Source organism: Mya arenaria, chromosome 9 (genome assembly GCF_026914265.1).
Source record: "Mya arenaria isolate MELC-2E11 chromosome 9, ASM2691426v1".
Classification (NCBI taxonomy): Eukaryota; Metazoa; Mollusca; class Bivalvia; order Myida; family Myidae; genus Mya; species Mya arenaria.
This window is the reverse complement of record NC_069130.1, coordinates 43,222,490-43,238,806: the sequence shown is the minus strand read 5'-3', so window position 1 is coordinate 43,238,806 and position 16,317 is coordinate 43,222,490. Positions and strand designations below refer to the sequence as shown.

At 36.5% G+C, this 16,317-nt stretch overlaps 1 protein-coding gene across 1 annotated transcript; it reads left to right on the top strand.

The window, feature by feature from the left end:
- The first annotated feature begins 250 nt into the window (after positions 1 to 250).
- LOC128246055 (protein melted-like) lies at positions 251 to 15,761 on the top strand. The gene is made up of 11 exons (XM_052964264.1): positions 251 to 489; positions 9,122 to 9,205; positions 9,559 to 9,677; positions 11,054 to 11,248; positions 11,493 to 11,607; positions 11,942 to 12,059; positions 13,794 to 13,897; positions 14,109 to 14,269; positions 14,457 to 14,607; positions 14,807 to 14,911; positions 15,462 to 15,761. The coding sequence occupies exons 1-11, from the start codon at positions 439 to 441 to the stop codon at positions 15,759 to 15,761; spliced, it is 1,503 nt and encodes a 500-aa protein (XP_052820224.1). The 5' UTR covers positions 251 to 438.
- Positions 15,762 to 16,317: the final 556 nt, after the last annotated feature.

The window sequence follows — 16,317 nt, the reverse complement described above, 5'->3', positions numbered from 1 at the left end:
CGACTTAGGCCACACCAAATTGATTTCTATGTCATCGGATTTCCCGCACGATTTTTTTTCAATATCAAAAAAAATATATTTCAATTTGCCTTCCGCCCGCATCATTAAAAATATGTCAAAATGTATTTTTTGGAGCGGGCATTTTTCCGTCGTATCGAACACAAATCGCCGACGTTTTTCACATTTTAGTGCTTTGTAACCCATAATCGATTAGCCGTACATCGGTCAATCGAATGTATCCAGAAGAAAGATGGCAGCCTCCATGAAAACTGTTATCGCGTGCATAAATCCCGGAAAAGTGGGGAGCAGGCGGCTTGCGGTACAAACAGCAAAGATTGATAAATTTATCGACATATTTACGAAAGCGAACACACTTGCCAAGTTAAACTATACCCCTGAATCGCTTACCTCAATAAGAATCCAGTACGTAATGTGACGATGTACGAAAAGCTGTCGTTCTTGCCGGAGCCAACACTAGTCCAAATAATTGTACGTTGACGGATTTTTTTTAGATTTTTGATATGGCAAATCCTTCACGTACAAATTGTTAAGTATCAAAAGTGGGTAGTTGTTCCGATCTGGATTCCGGGTTAAAGCATATAGCGTCTATAAAATATCATAAAAACAAGAAATATTACCAGATAATGTTATTTGATATTAGTTCCGTACACAAAAAATAAATATCCAACTTATAATTATGAGTTTGACGGGTTTTCTTCATTTCATTCTGTCAAAACATAACGATATATACATGAAGGGCACCTGCAAGGCTCTAGGGCACAGTTTTAAATCGCTCGGAACATTTCGGCAATGGCCGAGTTGTTACGATTGTATAACGAGGTCTATCTCGAAGCTTTGTCGGAGGAGGCCGAGTTATTACGATTGTATCGAGTTGTTCCCCTTCGTATAAGTGTTGTCTGTGTCAGTCAACTTTTGTTTTATAAGAGAGGTAAACAACTTGTTTTAATGCATTAAATGCTTGTTTAGTGCAAAATAACATTTCACTTACATGGTGAAATATGAATATAACTCTTTATGATCAATTTCAACCATAAAATACTTCATTTAAAACAATTTCAATATTTTTAAAACACCCCCGTTTTTTGCACATTCCCGTTTAGACGTTAGGGATTGGAAGAATCCCGTATAACACGTCTATTATTTTAGACTAGACTAGAGCCAACACCAGATGCATGTGGGGCACATTATTTGCCATTTAAGGAGGTAAAATGTTTTGTAAAACATTACTCTATAATAGTCTAAATAGTAACAGGGAATATTTTTTCATTGTTGAAAATAATCTTTCACATTAAGTTTAAAATGTGTGGTTAAAGAAAGAAAAATAGCATTGTTTATTTGTTTAATTTACACATGCTTTTAAGGTTTTAGTTTTATGTACCACAGCTCATTGTGTAGGCTCTTAGAATTTGATTTTGGAGCAACTATAGTAAAAACTTGAGCATTGTAGATAATGAGACACATAAAAAGCCTTAATAAATGGGAGACAATAGCAATATTTCAGTACCTATACTATCTGAAGAAGTTTGAAATTCTAACAGTTTTTGTATTGTCACAAGTGTTTTACTGAGAAAGTATTTGACTTATTCTAACTTGTTTATTGTTAAAGGTGTACGGAAAACCTTTGACTGTTAATAATTCCGTCCCTCGGCTAGAAGCACGGACTTCGATGATGAAGCTGTTGAACAGGACAAGAAGAATAGAGAAATTCTAAAGGTATTTTACCAGTAGTAGCAACTGACAAGAAACTTGTTTGGCTGTAAAGGGAAACTACAATGTAAAACTTGTCCATAAAAGTGTATCATGTCATATGTTACAATATATATCACTGACTGTAAAGTTATTGAGGTTTGAAAGGCATTAATTTTTATGCATGCCTTGTTTTGAGTTCACCGGTTTAAGATCCTCATGTATAAAATATTCACTTTTTCTTTATGCTTTAGAATAACAGAAATGAATTTCATTTACAAACAAAACTGTTGTATTTATGAAACCATGCAATTCCATTCCCTAAATTCTAAAGGTGTTATACAGTTTTATTTTTCAAGCAAAATACTTGTATGTTGTCTTTAACCAAATGGTTGTTTCTTATTGCCTGAAGGAAAACAAGTCATTAACATGTGTTTATATTGATGTCCAGGCTCCTAAGGCTCGTGATGTGGTCAGGTGTGCCGAATGCCGTAAACCCAGGGTTGTGTACAGTCCAAGTAAAACAGACATAGAACAGGTAACCATAGTAAAGAAAAATGTGTTTATACTGGTTAGTTCAATGGAATGGATTTACATAAGAACAATTTTGTATACCTGTTAAAAAAAATTGAAAACAACATTTGTAAAGTTATAAATGTGTACTTGTTTTTGTTATGCCCCTTTTGGGCCTGGCTGTATTAATACTGACTGACCCACTGACTTATAGTTTTATTTATTGAGATTTAGTACATAATTATACTAAGTCACTAAGTTGGAACGATGTTGCGCAACAAGAGTGTGGATTGTGATGTGTTTTTGGAAAACCAGAGTACCTGGAGAAAACCCACTTTTCTGGCTTGGTTACCACCAACAAAACACATGCGCCCAGGCCAGTAATCGAACCCGGGTCGTCTTGTATGTAGTGTTCGACACTAACGGGGTCCCGAGGACACCAATTTTTCAGGAGGGACACATGAACTTCAAAGTCCGGTATTCCGTCGGGACACTTAAATTTATGACTGATAAACGCTAAATATCAATAAATAAGTAGCATTTAATTAATTTATTACCTAAATTCGGGCTCCCCTAAATTTCTTGACAGCACATGTCAAAACGATATTAATAATTATCATTATCGGACTCATCAAAGCGAAAGTATAGCTGACTATTTGACTATAGTTACGTCATGAATCTATAAATAAACGATTTATTATTGGTAAAATACTTATGTGGAATTGTTTTGCTAATGTGTCAGAACCGCCCAAAAAGATGCCAACTCTGGTGATACCTTCTATATAATATGATACGACCTTTGAGTATTTACAGTAACATTTACGACACAAAAGAACAGCATCCTACATTCAGCATTCTTTGTTAATTGGCATTCAACTTATCAATATTCTTTGTTAATTTTAAAGACATATATTTGATGCTTTGATGAAAAAATAATAGAAATAAAATTTGCAGGGTTTTATTCATTAATTCAATCAAATTTTTTTTTTTTTGACTTTTTGGCACGAAAATTAACATGTATACACAATTTTTGGCCGTCTGCTCTTCCAGTATGCACTACGACTGTTAGGCAGTCTGATTGATTTATCAACAGCTCGACTAAATATTGATTGGAGTTTTCACAAGCCAGATGTAATATTCCTACAGTTTCTTAATGAAAAACATTTGACAAGACCCTGAACCATGATGTATTTTATGCGTATTTTCCAAAAATCTAAAAATAGTAACAACATCAAGTTTTTGTTTACATTGTATCCATCTCTGTTTATGACTGAAAACAAAAGGGACTTAGACATTCTCCCGCTTTTGAACCCAATCTACCAACTTAGAGACCAAAATATACCTCACTGCCATTCAGTGATACTAACCTGTCATTACATGCTGCTAAAAACATGTATAATATGGTGGTGTATACTTGCATTACAAATTGAAAAGTAAAAGGATGCTGAATTTAATATTAAAACAGGCTCAACAATGAAAAAAATGTAAAAAGTGGAAGGGACTCCTAATTTCAGGAAGAGACACCTGATTTCAAATGTTGGTGTCCCTTCGGGATCCCTTGGGAAAATAGTTAGTGTCGACCCCTGTGTATGGTAAGCATAGATTTACCAGGCGTATGTGGTTGTGACAGGTGACAATATAGTGACATTATTCTGCTGGTTTCTGTTAGATCCAGGTCTTTTTTCTAAGTTGTTATTGTTCTCATGCAGGATGCTCTACTTCGAAGGATGAAAGAGGAGAATCTGTAGGTATGTGGTGATCCCATGGCAGATGATTCAGGTCTGGTCACACTGAGGGCGAGTAACTGCACGTCAGATGTTGAAATTGCGTATTACAGTTCAGGCTTCAGCAAAGTTGTGCCACCAGTATGTTGTTATTGTGGAACTGAAGATGAACTATTGGATGACAATCATGTCTACATTCAGGATATGTACACAAAATTCTCCAAAGTGCGTCCACTATGTAAATTATGCCATGAAAATGGCCGTGTTGCAAAAACTTGGGGAAAGAAATTCATTAAGAAGAGAAGGATGTAAAAACATTTAACTCAACTGCAGTGTAATTAATTACTTCACATTCTTGATTGTGTACAACAGTTAAATTTAATTCTGACAGATTGTATTGTAATTGTCATTGCTTAGTTTTTAGTCATCTGTTGATACAATGTTTTACGTTTGTGAGCATATCATGCTCTGTGGCATTCATTTTATGTATAATGGTTCTAGTCATGAGGCTCTAGTCAATGATTAAGTTTTGATGTTGAACAGGATTATTATGTTTAGGTTTATTGAAAATCTAGTCCCCTTAGTTTTATAAATGTTTTGTGTTAAGAGGTGAAACATTTTACAAACTTGTCAAGTATTAAAACAATAGATCAGTGATACATGTATATGTTTAGCTCAAAACATTTTAGTGACTTAAAAATGTGCAGCTCATTCAAGTTCTATTTTTTCCAGCAGAGTCTGGATTTTTATTATCTCAATTTTGGTGATTTCATTTAAATTTTGTGGATTTTAAACTTAAATACTGGAATTTAAGATGATTTTCTTTCAAAGTTTGTCATTAATGTTTTATATTTTCCAGGAGTCTCTCGATTTGTATGATTCCAATTTTGGTGATTTTATTTAAATCTATTTAAAGTCTGTTATAAAACTAAGTTTTATTCAATAATTAATATTGCTGTACAAAATAAGCTTCTTAAGCCTGTTAAGCTTAAGTTGTTTCGAGAAATTGGGGTCAGATTTTTAAAGGCAGATTTCCTTGAAATGCATTTTAAAAAACTTAGCATGTATGGTGATTGGGCAAGTTTCATTCACTTTTTTTAAGAAAATGTGCACATATATTTGGGTTATGTTTGGAGAATTGGCATAAATTGGATGATCAGATTGTTTGAATAAAATGTTTTTATTCTAAAATGTCAATTTTGTTACTTGCAAGTCAGCATTTATTATACTGCATTCAATCATAAAGATAGACGATTAAAGAAAATTGATCGAACAAAATGTACATTGACTTGCTTTAATAGTTGAACATCAAAACTTACATGAGCTATACAAGCTAAGCAGTAGCTCGTTTGGAAGGACCTTTGGTGTATTGGTCAAGTCTCTGACATTCATTTTTTATGAATTTTTGCTTTCATTTAAGCATTAAGTTTTTATTCAGGAATAAAGTAATGGCATTGTATAGACATATCTTTTTTATGTTCATGTGGCATTTGTACTATGTTTAGGTGCAAAAATATAAAAAAAATTACCAGATCGCCTGTGTGAACCCACAGGTGATAATTTAGATGCCCTATTTTCTCTAATTAATAAGTCTTTAATATGTGCAAGTTATTTTTATATGTTTAAGCATTTTTAATATCAACAGATGTAATTGTTTGGTTAGCAATTATGTAAATGCAATGGATCTTAAAAATATTACATCTTACCTTCATATATATATATACAAAAATCATGAAAATATTACAACATACCTTCAAATATACATTCAAATATCTTAAAAAATAATACAAATTACATTAAAATATTTTAAAAATATTACAAGTTGCCTTCAAATTCAATTTCAAATAAAAAAATAGTGGGGGCTATTTGACCAAAATGGGGGCGTTTTGACCACATTTTTCGCAGTGGGGGCCATTTGACCAAAAGTGTGGGAGCTATTTGACCAAAATGGGGGCTATTTGACTTGGGGGCTATTTGACCAGGTACCTCTGGAGTTCCTTCCCCTAACACTATCGTTATCGGGACGTACTGTATGGAATATCAGTAAGCAGGGAACCAGACTACAGGACTACAATAATGTCGGAGAAAATCATCTGATGCAGCACAATGACTGCAAAAAGTGGAAACATAATTTTACGGAGCTCCCACCATATCAATTATACATTTACCAATCTACCAACAGATGGGATTCACGCAAAGCAATTTAAGATGCAATTTTTCTATCAATAATATAAGTTACTAAATTTAATAAAAAAAATATAGCATCTTTAATATCATTTAGGCTCACTATAATAGTCCTAAATGGTACATTCTGGTTTAATTGATGCATATTTTTCTGCTACATGATTGTATTTTAATATGCAAACTTCACTTGGTTAATTTTATGGGGTGGGGGCGTAGGAAATTATGATGATTGTGGTGGTTGTGGTGGTGGTGGTGGTGGTGGTAGTGATGATGATGATGTGTGTGCTGATGTTGTCTTTTCATGCCTGATGCAGATAGCTCGCGTCGGCCAAGTATCGCGAGGCGCGCGTTCATTACATACTCATCAGTGCTTTAGTTACACGTTAAAGCTGGGTTTATAGCGGTTGCGACACACTACTTGTAAGGGTTCGTATACCTATGGGGTATTTTGTGCACTACGTCATCAATATATGTGTACATTGTATAAGCTTGGAACGACCTGTCTGACGTACGACGCAAGAGGGAAGTGATTTATTCGAGTACCAGCGATGTTATCAGTAAAATGAACTGCAACCTTTACATCTACGTGTACCCACACGTACAAGTACACGTGCACTTTGAGTTTTCTGCAACCTCTCTATTATGGGTACATTATTGTGACAAATTTATGATTGATGAATTTCCGAAATTTATGGCTTGTGTCTCGGCTTTTTTCATGACAATACAATGTTACCAGTAGAGTACGTACTTATCAAACATGCACTGGGTTGAGTTATTTTTGAATCCCGGCTCGGGTGTTGGGTTACCAGTAAACGTACGTTAAGACGTATTCGTTTTTCACCTTCAAATATGTACGAACCAATCGCACGTTAATATTTCTGATGGCTGTTGACGTCAATTTCACACGTTATTAAAGGTGTTAAAGCTGCACTCTCACAGATTGAACGTTTTGACAACATTTCATTTTTTGTCTTGGAATGAGCAAAATTTTGCTTAAAAATTTCTGAAAACTGGTGATATAAGACTGCTGATAAAATCAGATCGCAGTTTTTAATATTTACGCTCTAAAATTGATATTTTATGACTAAGGGCGTTACTAACGCTTTTAAACAAAAAGGAAATTTCGGCAGTTTCCCAAACAATTGAGATATTTCATATTGTGTGTTATCCTAGCTTACTGATTTGAAAACACTGACGTCAAAATCAGCTAATTCCGAGACAAAAAATGATAAAGTTGTCAAATTTGTCAATCTGTGAGAGTGCAGCTTTAATACCTACGTCTACATGTGACATACTTCGCGCGTCCCCTCTAAACTGTTTCAAGATTACCTTTTAATTTACAATGGGAGGAAAAAAGTTATTATATACGTTAAAAATGCACCATTTCTAAATACGAATGATAATAAATTGCTTGAGGGAGTAACCCCAAACCCCTATTCAAACAGTTTATGCAATGAATAATCGTTTCCGAGGGAGGGGTGCATGACAAAGAGTTATGCCCTAAGTAACACCCCCTTTAAAGTAAATTCCTTAAACCGCCCCTGTATCATGTGTTCCAAAATCCAGATAATACAAGCAGTGCTAAAGCAGTAGGTGCAAAGTCTCATTGTAATGTTTAGTAGTTTCCATGGCAACCAGTTAAATACAAGCAGTGCTAAAGCAGTCGGTTCACTGTCTCATTGGAAGGTATAGTAGTTACCATGGCAACCAGTTAAATACAAGCAGTGCTAAAGCAGTCGGTGCAAAGTCTCATTGGAAGGTTTAGTAGTTTCCATGGCGACCAGTTAAATACAAGCAGTGCTAAAGAAGTCGGTGCAAAGTCTCATTGGAAGGTTTAGTAATTTCCATGGCGACCAGTTAAATACAAGCAGTGCTAAAGCAGTCGGTGCAAAGTCTCATTGGAAGGTTTAGTAGTTTCCATGGCGACCAGTTAAATACAAGCAGTGCTAAAGCAGTCGTTTCACTGTCTCATTGGAAGGTTTAGTAATTTCCATGGCGACCAGTTAAATACAAGCAGTGCTAAAGAAGTCGTTTCACTGTCTCATTGGAAGGTTAAGTAGTTAAGATGGCAACTAGTTCAATACAAGCAGTGCTAAAGAAGTCGGTTCACTGTCTCATTTGAGGGTTTAGTTGTTACCATGGCAACCAGTTAAATACAAACAGTGCTAAAGAAGTCGGTTTACTTGGAAAGTTTAGTAGTTACATGGTAAGAGATCAAATACAAGCAATGCTTTATGTGTCAGCTCTGTCTCAATGGTAGGTTTAATTGTACCAATGGCTACTGGTTAGATAGCAAAAAAGCAGTGCTTCAGTTGTTGGCATTGTCTCAATTGTTGGGTTTAATGGCTACCATGGCAACCAGTTAAATACAATTGCTTAAGGTGTTGGCACTGTCTCAGTGGAAGGTTTAGTAGTTATCATGGCAACACTTTAAATACAAGCAGTGCTTACTGAATCGGCGCCGTCTCAATGGATGTATTGGTTACCATGGCAACAGGTTGAATTGAGGCAGTGCTTGGGGTGCAGGTGCACTGTTTTAATGCTGGGTTTACTATGGCAACTGGATTCAAAATCATATGTTTAAGTAGTGTTGACACTGTCTTGAGGTTAAGTAGTTTCCATGGCAAATGGTTTGATATTCATTTGTTTACCAATATATTGTCAAGTTATGCAGTAATGCACATTCGGCAGAATCGGCACTGTGCTCACAGGTTAAGTAGTTGATTTTTCAGCATAAGCAGTTGCAATTGTACATGCATATTGTGGGAGCTAATGGTTGGTTCAATTATAGCTGAACATGAGACGACATTTGTACTGTTAATTACCATAAAAAACTATTTTAAATTTAGAATTGTTAAAAGGAGTGGAAACAGCTTGATTTCACGTGCACTTCGACTTTAAACAAAGCTATTCTGTTGGTCATTACAGGTTTCATACCAATAAATATTGCAATCCTGCATCATACAGTTAATTATATTATTCTTTTATTTCAGCCACACGCCGTGAGGACAAAGGGTTATCTGGTCAGCCTGTTGTCTGGTTTGTCTGACCAGGCCTCTCTTGTGGTCTTCCTGCAGGTAACACACAACTAAATTCTGCTTGGCTTTGTTTCATTATATTATATAACACTATGTCAACTGCAACAAGAAAATATAGGTCTCTTCTGAACCTTTTTCATCACCTTGCATTTTATAGAAAAATAAAAAATGAATATTCATTTATCTTTATGACCTTCAATACAGTCATGTGAAGGCATGGGGGCTTCATTATGACATCATTTACTGCATACGTCATATTTAAATATAAGACCATTTTAAATTACAACCATTCTTTTGTGTATGTGAGATGATGATACACAAACTGGTGGGATGGTTACAACCTCAGGTATACATTTCCAATGGTTTACAGACAAAGCGTCATGTATTTTCAGGGCTTGATACACCACAGTCTATTGGCTGACCACATGCAGGAGATCAGTCGCCTGTCCCAGAGTGGATCTAGCAGTGTGCGAATCCTTGTCCATCAACTGAAGGATGACAGTAAAAAGTAGTATGTGTACCGAATTTTATTAATTCAGCTTGAAACTTAAGTCAAAACTTAAGTCAAAAGCTTTCCAGACCTGGGGCTATGATTACAAACAGTCTAAATTGTAAGTCAAGACATGTGTTCTGGATATATTAAGTCAGCCTGATATTTTAGTCTAAAGCTTTACTGGCCATGATTATGAACAGTCTGAAGTGTAAGTCAAGACATGTGTATCGGATATATTAAGTCAGCCTGATATTTTAGTCCAAAGCTTTACTGGCCATGATTCTGAGCAGTCTGAAGTGCATGTCAACTTATATTGTATCCTTTTAACAACCTATAGTATGCCCTCAATCAATATTATTTATATATATATATATTTATGTAGTGTGCCCCTTTATATTTTATAGTTTGCCACTTTATTAACATATATTCTGACCTTCAACCTATAGGGTGTCCCTACATCAACAAATAGTGTGTCCCTTAATCAACCTATAGTGTGTCCCTCCCCTTTATCAACCTATAGTGTGTCCCTTTATCAACCTATAGTGTGTCCCTTTATCAACCTATAGTGTGTCCCTTTATCAACCTATAGTGTGTCCCTTTATCAACCTATAGTTTGTCCCTTTATCAACCTATAGTGTGTCCCTTTATCAACCTATAGTGTGTCCCTTTATCAACCTATAGTGTGTCCCTTTATCAACCTATATAGTGTGTCCCTTTATCAACATATGGTGTGTCCCTTTATCAACCTATAGTGTGTCCCTTTATCAACCTATAGTGTGTCCCTTTATCAACCTATAGTGTGTCCCTTTATCAACCTATAGTGTGTCCCTTTATCAACCTATAGTTTGTCCCTTTATCAACCTATAGTGTGTCCCTTTATCAACCTATAGTGTGCCCCTTTATCAACCTATAGTGTGTCCCTTTATCAACCTATAGTGTGTCCCTTTATCAACCTATAGTGTGTCCCTTTATCAGCCTATAGTGTGTCCCTTTATCAGCCTATAGTGTGTCCCTTTATCAACCTATAGTGTGTCCCTTTATCAGCCTATAGTGTGTCCCTTTATCAACCTTATGTGTGCCCCTTTATCAACCTATAGTGTGTCCCTTTATCAGCCTATAGTGTGTCCCTTTATCAACATATGGTGTGTCCCTTTATCAACCTATAGTGTACCCCTTTATCAACCTATAGTGAATATATAGTGCCCCTTTATCAACCTATAGTGAATATATAGTGCCCCTTTATCAACCTATAGTGAATATATAGTGCCCCTTTATCAACTTATAGGGTGTCCCTTTATCAGCCTATAGGGCGCCCCTTTATCAACTTATAGGTTGCCCCTTTATCAACCTAAAGTTTGCCCCTAAATTGTCAACCTCACATATTTCTACTCTAGCTCGGGTCAAAAGGAGATGCGGTCCGTATCCAGCCAGAAGGAAGGGACAGTGACCATTATCACTGTTGGCAACCCAGCCTACCCCAGTAATGTCGTTGGTGTGAGACAGCAACAACAGCAGCAGCAGCAACAACAACAACAACAAGTCCCACACAGCAACACATCCAGTCAGCTTAGTCTCACACCATCATCAAGGTTGGTACTTTTCTTATCGTATGCGAAAGGAGGACACATGCCTTTGAAAATAACTTATTAACCAAAACTATATTTTAGTATAATGTATTATCGCTGACAAGGATAGCGTTCACTAAAAAGAGTGAAGACAAAAATAAAGAAAACACTTTTATACAACAAGATACAATAAATTTCTGGCATTTAAAAAGCATTATTCAATTATAAACCTGTATGTGCATACCACAAATGTTTTTGATTACATTAGAACGAGTATCGCCAACTCGAGATCACTGAGTGACCGATTTGTCAGCCCGACATCAACCCTGGATAGAGCATCTTTTAACAGCGCACTCACACTGAACAGCAGTTCAGGACTTCCGGTATGGGCCACAATTATCTAGAAAGTGCTAATGCATAACAAGCTGAAGTAGATTATTTCATTAAACCAAATTTAATACTTAATTTTGATTTTAATTAACAAAATTAATTTATCATGATTTTCTAAAAGATATTTTTCTTTCAAACTCCGAAACTCTTCAAATTCAAATAATACACAATATGCAAATGAGAAGCAAGATTGATAACTCTTGCTTAAATGATAATGGCATTTATTGCCGTTTGTTTGGATGAACGAATAACAACCAACACAAGACACCCATTGGTCTCTTGTTTACAGTTCAGTAAAAGCTAACACTAGGCAAACTCCTTTTCCAGCCTGAGCCACTTCGAGATGGTGTTCAGCACTTCTGCGAGAAACACATGGACACAATCAGGAAGTTTATCAGCAGTCTTTCCGCTAGGATTCCCCTACCAGCCAAATGCAGCATTGTGGGTAAGGCAGGACAAGTTCGTAGATGTTGAACATGTACGCCATATGCACTTATTAAGGATTGTAGTTACACTTAAGCAAAATCACAAATTGTGATAAGGTATAAGTAAGACACGGTAAATTGTCTGATAGGAAGTAATTAGATGGAATAGCCTCGGATAGGACCCATCCTTGTACAAAATATGGCATTGTGGGTAAAATTGGATATGTTGTATGGCCATACACCTCAATGGACAAAGAACAAGTCCACCAATTTCTCCAATGACCTACAAAGTCAAGGTTGTAGGTAATCAATCTATTAAGTTGTTTGTGAGTAGGAATGTGAACATCTAAATATAGTACAAGTTATGCAATAAATGTTAACATATTGGGGTGGTGGAGAACTTTTTCTGCCTTAGCAAATAATGGTGGGGGGAATTTGTCCACCTTTGAAATATTGGTGGTGGAGTATATATCTACCTATGCACATATTGGTGGTGGAGAGATTTGACGGTCTATGCAAATATTTGTGGTGGGGGAGTTTTGGCTGCCTATGCAAAATTTTGGTAATGGTGGGAATTTTGTCTGCCTATTTACCAATATTGCTGGTGAGGGCATTTTGTCTGTCTTTGCAAATATTGGTGGGGGGGGGGTATTTTGTCTGTCTATGTAAATATTGGTGGTGGGGGATTTGACCGTCTATGCAAATATTGGTGGTGGGGGGATTTGACGTCTATGTAAATATTGGTGGTGGGGGTATTTGACTGTAAATGCAAATATTGGTGGATAGGGATTTGACCATCTATGCAAATATTGGTGATGGGGGATTTGACCGTCTATGCAAATATTGGTGGTGGGGGATTTGACCATCTATGTAAATATTGGTGATGGGGGATTTGACCATCTATGCAAATATTGGTGGTGGGGGATTTGACCATCTATGCAAATATTGGTGGTGGGGGATTTGACCATCTATGCAAATATTGGTGGGGAGGGATTTGACCATCTATGCAAATATTGGTGGTGGGGGATTTGACCATCTATGCAAATATTGGTGGTGGGGGGATTTGACCATCTATGCAAATATTGGTGATGGGGGGATTTGACCATCTATGCAAATAATGGTGGTGGGGGGATTTGACCATCTATGCAAATATTGGTGGTGTGGGGATTTGACAGTCTATGCAAATATTGGTGGTGAGGGGATTTGACAGTCTATGCAAATATTAGTGGATGGGGATTTGACCATCTATGCAAATATTGGTGGATGGGGATTTGACCATCTATGCAAATATTGGTGGTGAGGGAATTTTGTCTGTCTTTGCAAATATTGGTGGGGGGGTATTGTGTCTGTCTATGCAAATATTGGTGGTGGGGGATTTGACCGTCTATGCAAATATTGGTGGTGGGGGTATTTGACTGTAAATGCAAATATTGGTGGATGGGGATTTGACCATCTATGCAAATATTGGTGGTGGGGGATTTGACCATCTATGCAAATATTGGTGGTGGGGGGATTTGACAGTCTATGCAAATATTGATGGTGGGGGAATTTGACAGTCTATGCAAATAGTGATGGAGGGGACTTTGTCTGTCGCTTGTTGTACACAATTAATCATGCCCCCAAATATAACTCCATCAACAGGAATCAAATAAACAACACAACTAACGCCCAGAAGTTGGAAATAGATATTTTGTAAAATGAATCCAAATTGTATTTTATTGCAAAATTTAAGTGTTTAAATTATGTATTTTCAGACGGCAGACATAAGCGCTATTTTCGTCTCAATTTCCAGTGTGGAATAAAGGGCACAAATTGTTTATATGGGAAGCAGTTAGCAACACTGTTTGATATCCTATCTGTTTATAGACCGAGTCAGCGTCAACCCTGGGCCAGCAGGATTTAAGCTCTATAGATAGCAACACTGCATGACTTCCTATCTATTTATAGGCCCAGTCAGCCTCAGCTAAGAGTCGGAAGGATTTATGTACGAGCAGCTGTTAACATTGCTTGGCAGAAAGGAAATGGTGGCTATAAATAGAAATACTGTATGACATTCTATCTATTTATAGGCCCAGTCAGCCTCGGCGTTAAGCCAGGATTTAAGTGTGAGCAGCCTTAAACATTGCTGGGATGCGCTCTACCCGGAGAAAGGAAACAGTGGCTATATCACACTTGTCACCTCATCCTTCCCATCAGCAAAGGTAACATCCCTAATGATCATGTATTGGCGGTAAATAAAGTAAATATATGTGAATGTCTTTGGTTTGCATATATATGCATGTTATTTAAATCCAATTAGAATTTATCAAAAGTGTTTATATCTGTTACTGCTAAAAATATATGTGTCCAAAACGTATTCTAAATTATACATAAAAGTTCTCTCCATTTGAATGCAGTCTTATCCAAACATTTTCCAGGACCAGGATGCCTTGCTTCAGGAGCTCCTATGGTGACCGATACTTTGATGTGTTCGAGTTTAACGCCCCTCGCAAGTACTGGGCCTGCTTCATGTGTAACCACCCGGAGAAAATGTCTGAGCTGATGCCTGATGGAAGTCCAGTCATTGCTGTATGTTAACAGTTTTTTAAATATTTGAATTTTTAAATCATACTTTAATTGTACTGGTGATTGAAGCACGATAGCGATCCAGGCATGATCGTTTGTGAACACTTGAATCTTGCCCGATTTTACTGCCCGCTGGCAGCCCAGTCACGGCTCAGCTGTTTATAATTTAAAGATATAATATTTACTATTCTCTACTGGACAGGGTCAGTTGAAGGAGAAGAAAGGGCGCTGGAAGTTTCTGAAGCGGTGGAAGACCCGATACTTTACTCTCTCCGGCAGCCAGATAACTTACAGCAAAAGTGATTCGGTATGTTACACTTTATATTCACTGTATTTTAACTCACATTAGACCTACAGGTAAGTAATTCCATATGTAACACTTTATATAACCTAAATTTAACTGACATTAGAACTTATTCCTATGTGACTCCAAAGTCTAACTGGAATTAGATTGTGTTAGCTGAAGGTAAGGGCATGGTGAAACATATATCACTTTGAGATTTTATTCCACTCTGTATTTGTTGTGTCTGCTTGAAGTGAGATAGACATAGTTACCACAACGGCGGTCAACCAGGTGTATGTTAGTGCGTCCGGTTGTATGTCCATCAGTAAGTCCAACTTGATAATGCACTTGGTAATTTTTAAGTGATTTGTCACAAATGTTCATCATGTGAAGCTTGCTGTTAAGTGCAAGACCAAAGACTTTTCGTCAAAGGTCAATGTCACACGTTAAGGTCATTGGTCAAAATTCCATGTCAAGGACTTATTCAAGGTGAAAATACCTTCATTTTGTCTTGTCCTGGCTGTAATTATTCCAGTAGGAGATCTTATAATAACACAAATGTTTTCCACTATAGAGAAAAGAAACGTTACCAGTGCGAGAAATACAGAGTGTGAAAGCTGTTCGCAAAGGCATTCGTGATATTCCTAAGGCGTTTGAAATCTTCACAACAGACCAGAACTATGTGTTTAAGGCAAAAGGCCAACAAAACATTGAGCCCTGGGTACAGTGCATCCATCTAGCTGTGGCCAAGGCTCAGAATGACGGAGAGTGTACTGTTGTGGAAACGTCACCATACCAACCATTCCAACCAGACCTCGATCTGCTGTACGCGATACAAAGTTATAGCATTTGTGACACAGTGCACACGCTGTGATAGACAGTGATATTAAGATCTTCATAACTTTAGATGTAGAATTGCTTTAATTATAACAAAATGTACATATCTGAATGAATAAAAATGTTAGCATTTTGACAAAGTGCATATACTGTGATACAACAATTTGTAGTTTGTAACCAAGTACAAACATTATTGATGAAAGATGGTGGAGCATTTGTGTCCACTTTCCATTTTTGGTGTCTTAACTGCTGGTGTATTTTGATGGCTCAGCCTGTTTCTCTTTTGTTTTATTGTAGTTTATATTTGTTGTTCTATGTTTATTCATTTAAATACATTTATGGATATATTTATGTGAATGTTTTTGAAAGTGAATTTTATAATGGTGATATGGCCATGCATTTATTAATGTTAATTGGTAAGTCAGTATTGTATATGTCCACATTAATGAACTGATAATTGCATTTGAAAAAAACATACATGTACAAAACCTTTTTCCAAAAAATGATAATTACTTCAAAGCTGTATTTTCTTATTTCAACAAAACGTGGCGCTTATGGCGCAAATGGATTATCATAGTAAAAACCCATTGTAA

What these genes read in the sequence shown, in the direction of transcription:
- LOC128246055 (XM_052964264.1), top strand. Translation starts at nt 439, where the DNA reads ATGTACGAAAAGCTGTCGTTCTTGCCGGAGCCAACACTAGTCCAAATA. An exon ending in AAGGATGACAGTAAAAAGTA is followed by an intron (nt 9,678 to 11,053) that starts GTATGTGTACCG and finishes TTTCTACTCTAG; the next exon opens with CTCGGGTCAAAAGGAGATGC. An exon ending in AGTCTCACACCATCATCAAG is followed by an intron (nt 11,249 to 11,492) that starts GTTGGTACTTTT and finishes TGATTACATTAG; the next exon opens with AACGAGTATCGCCAACTCGA.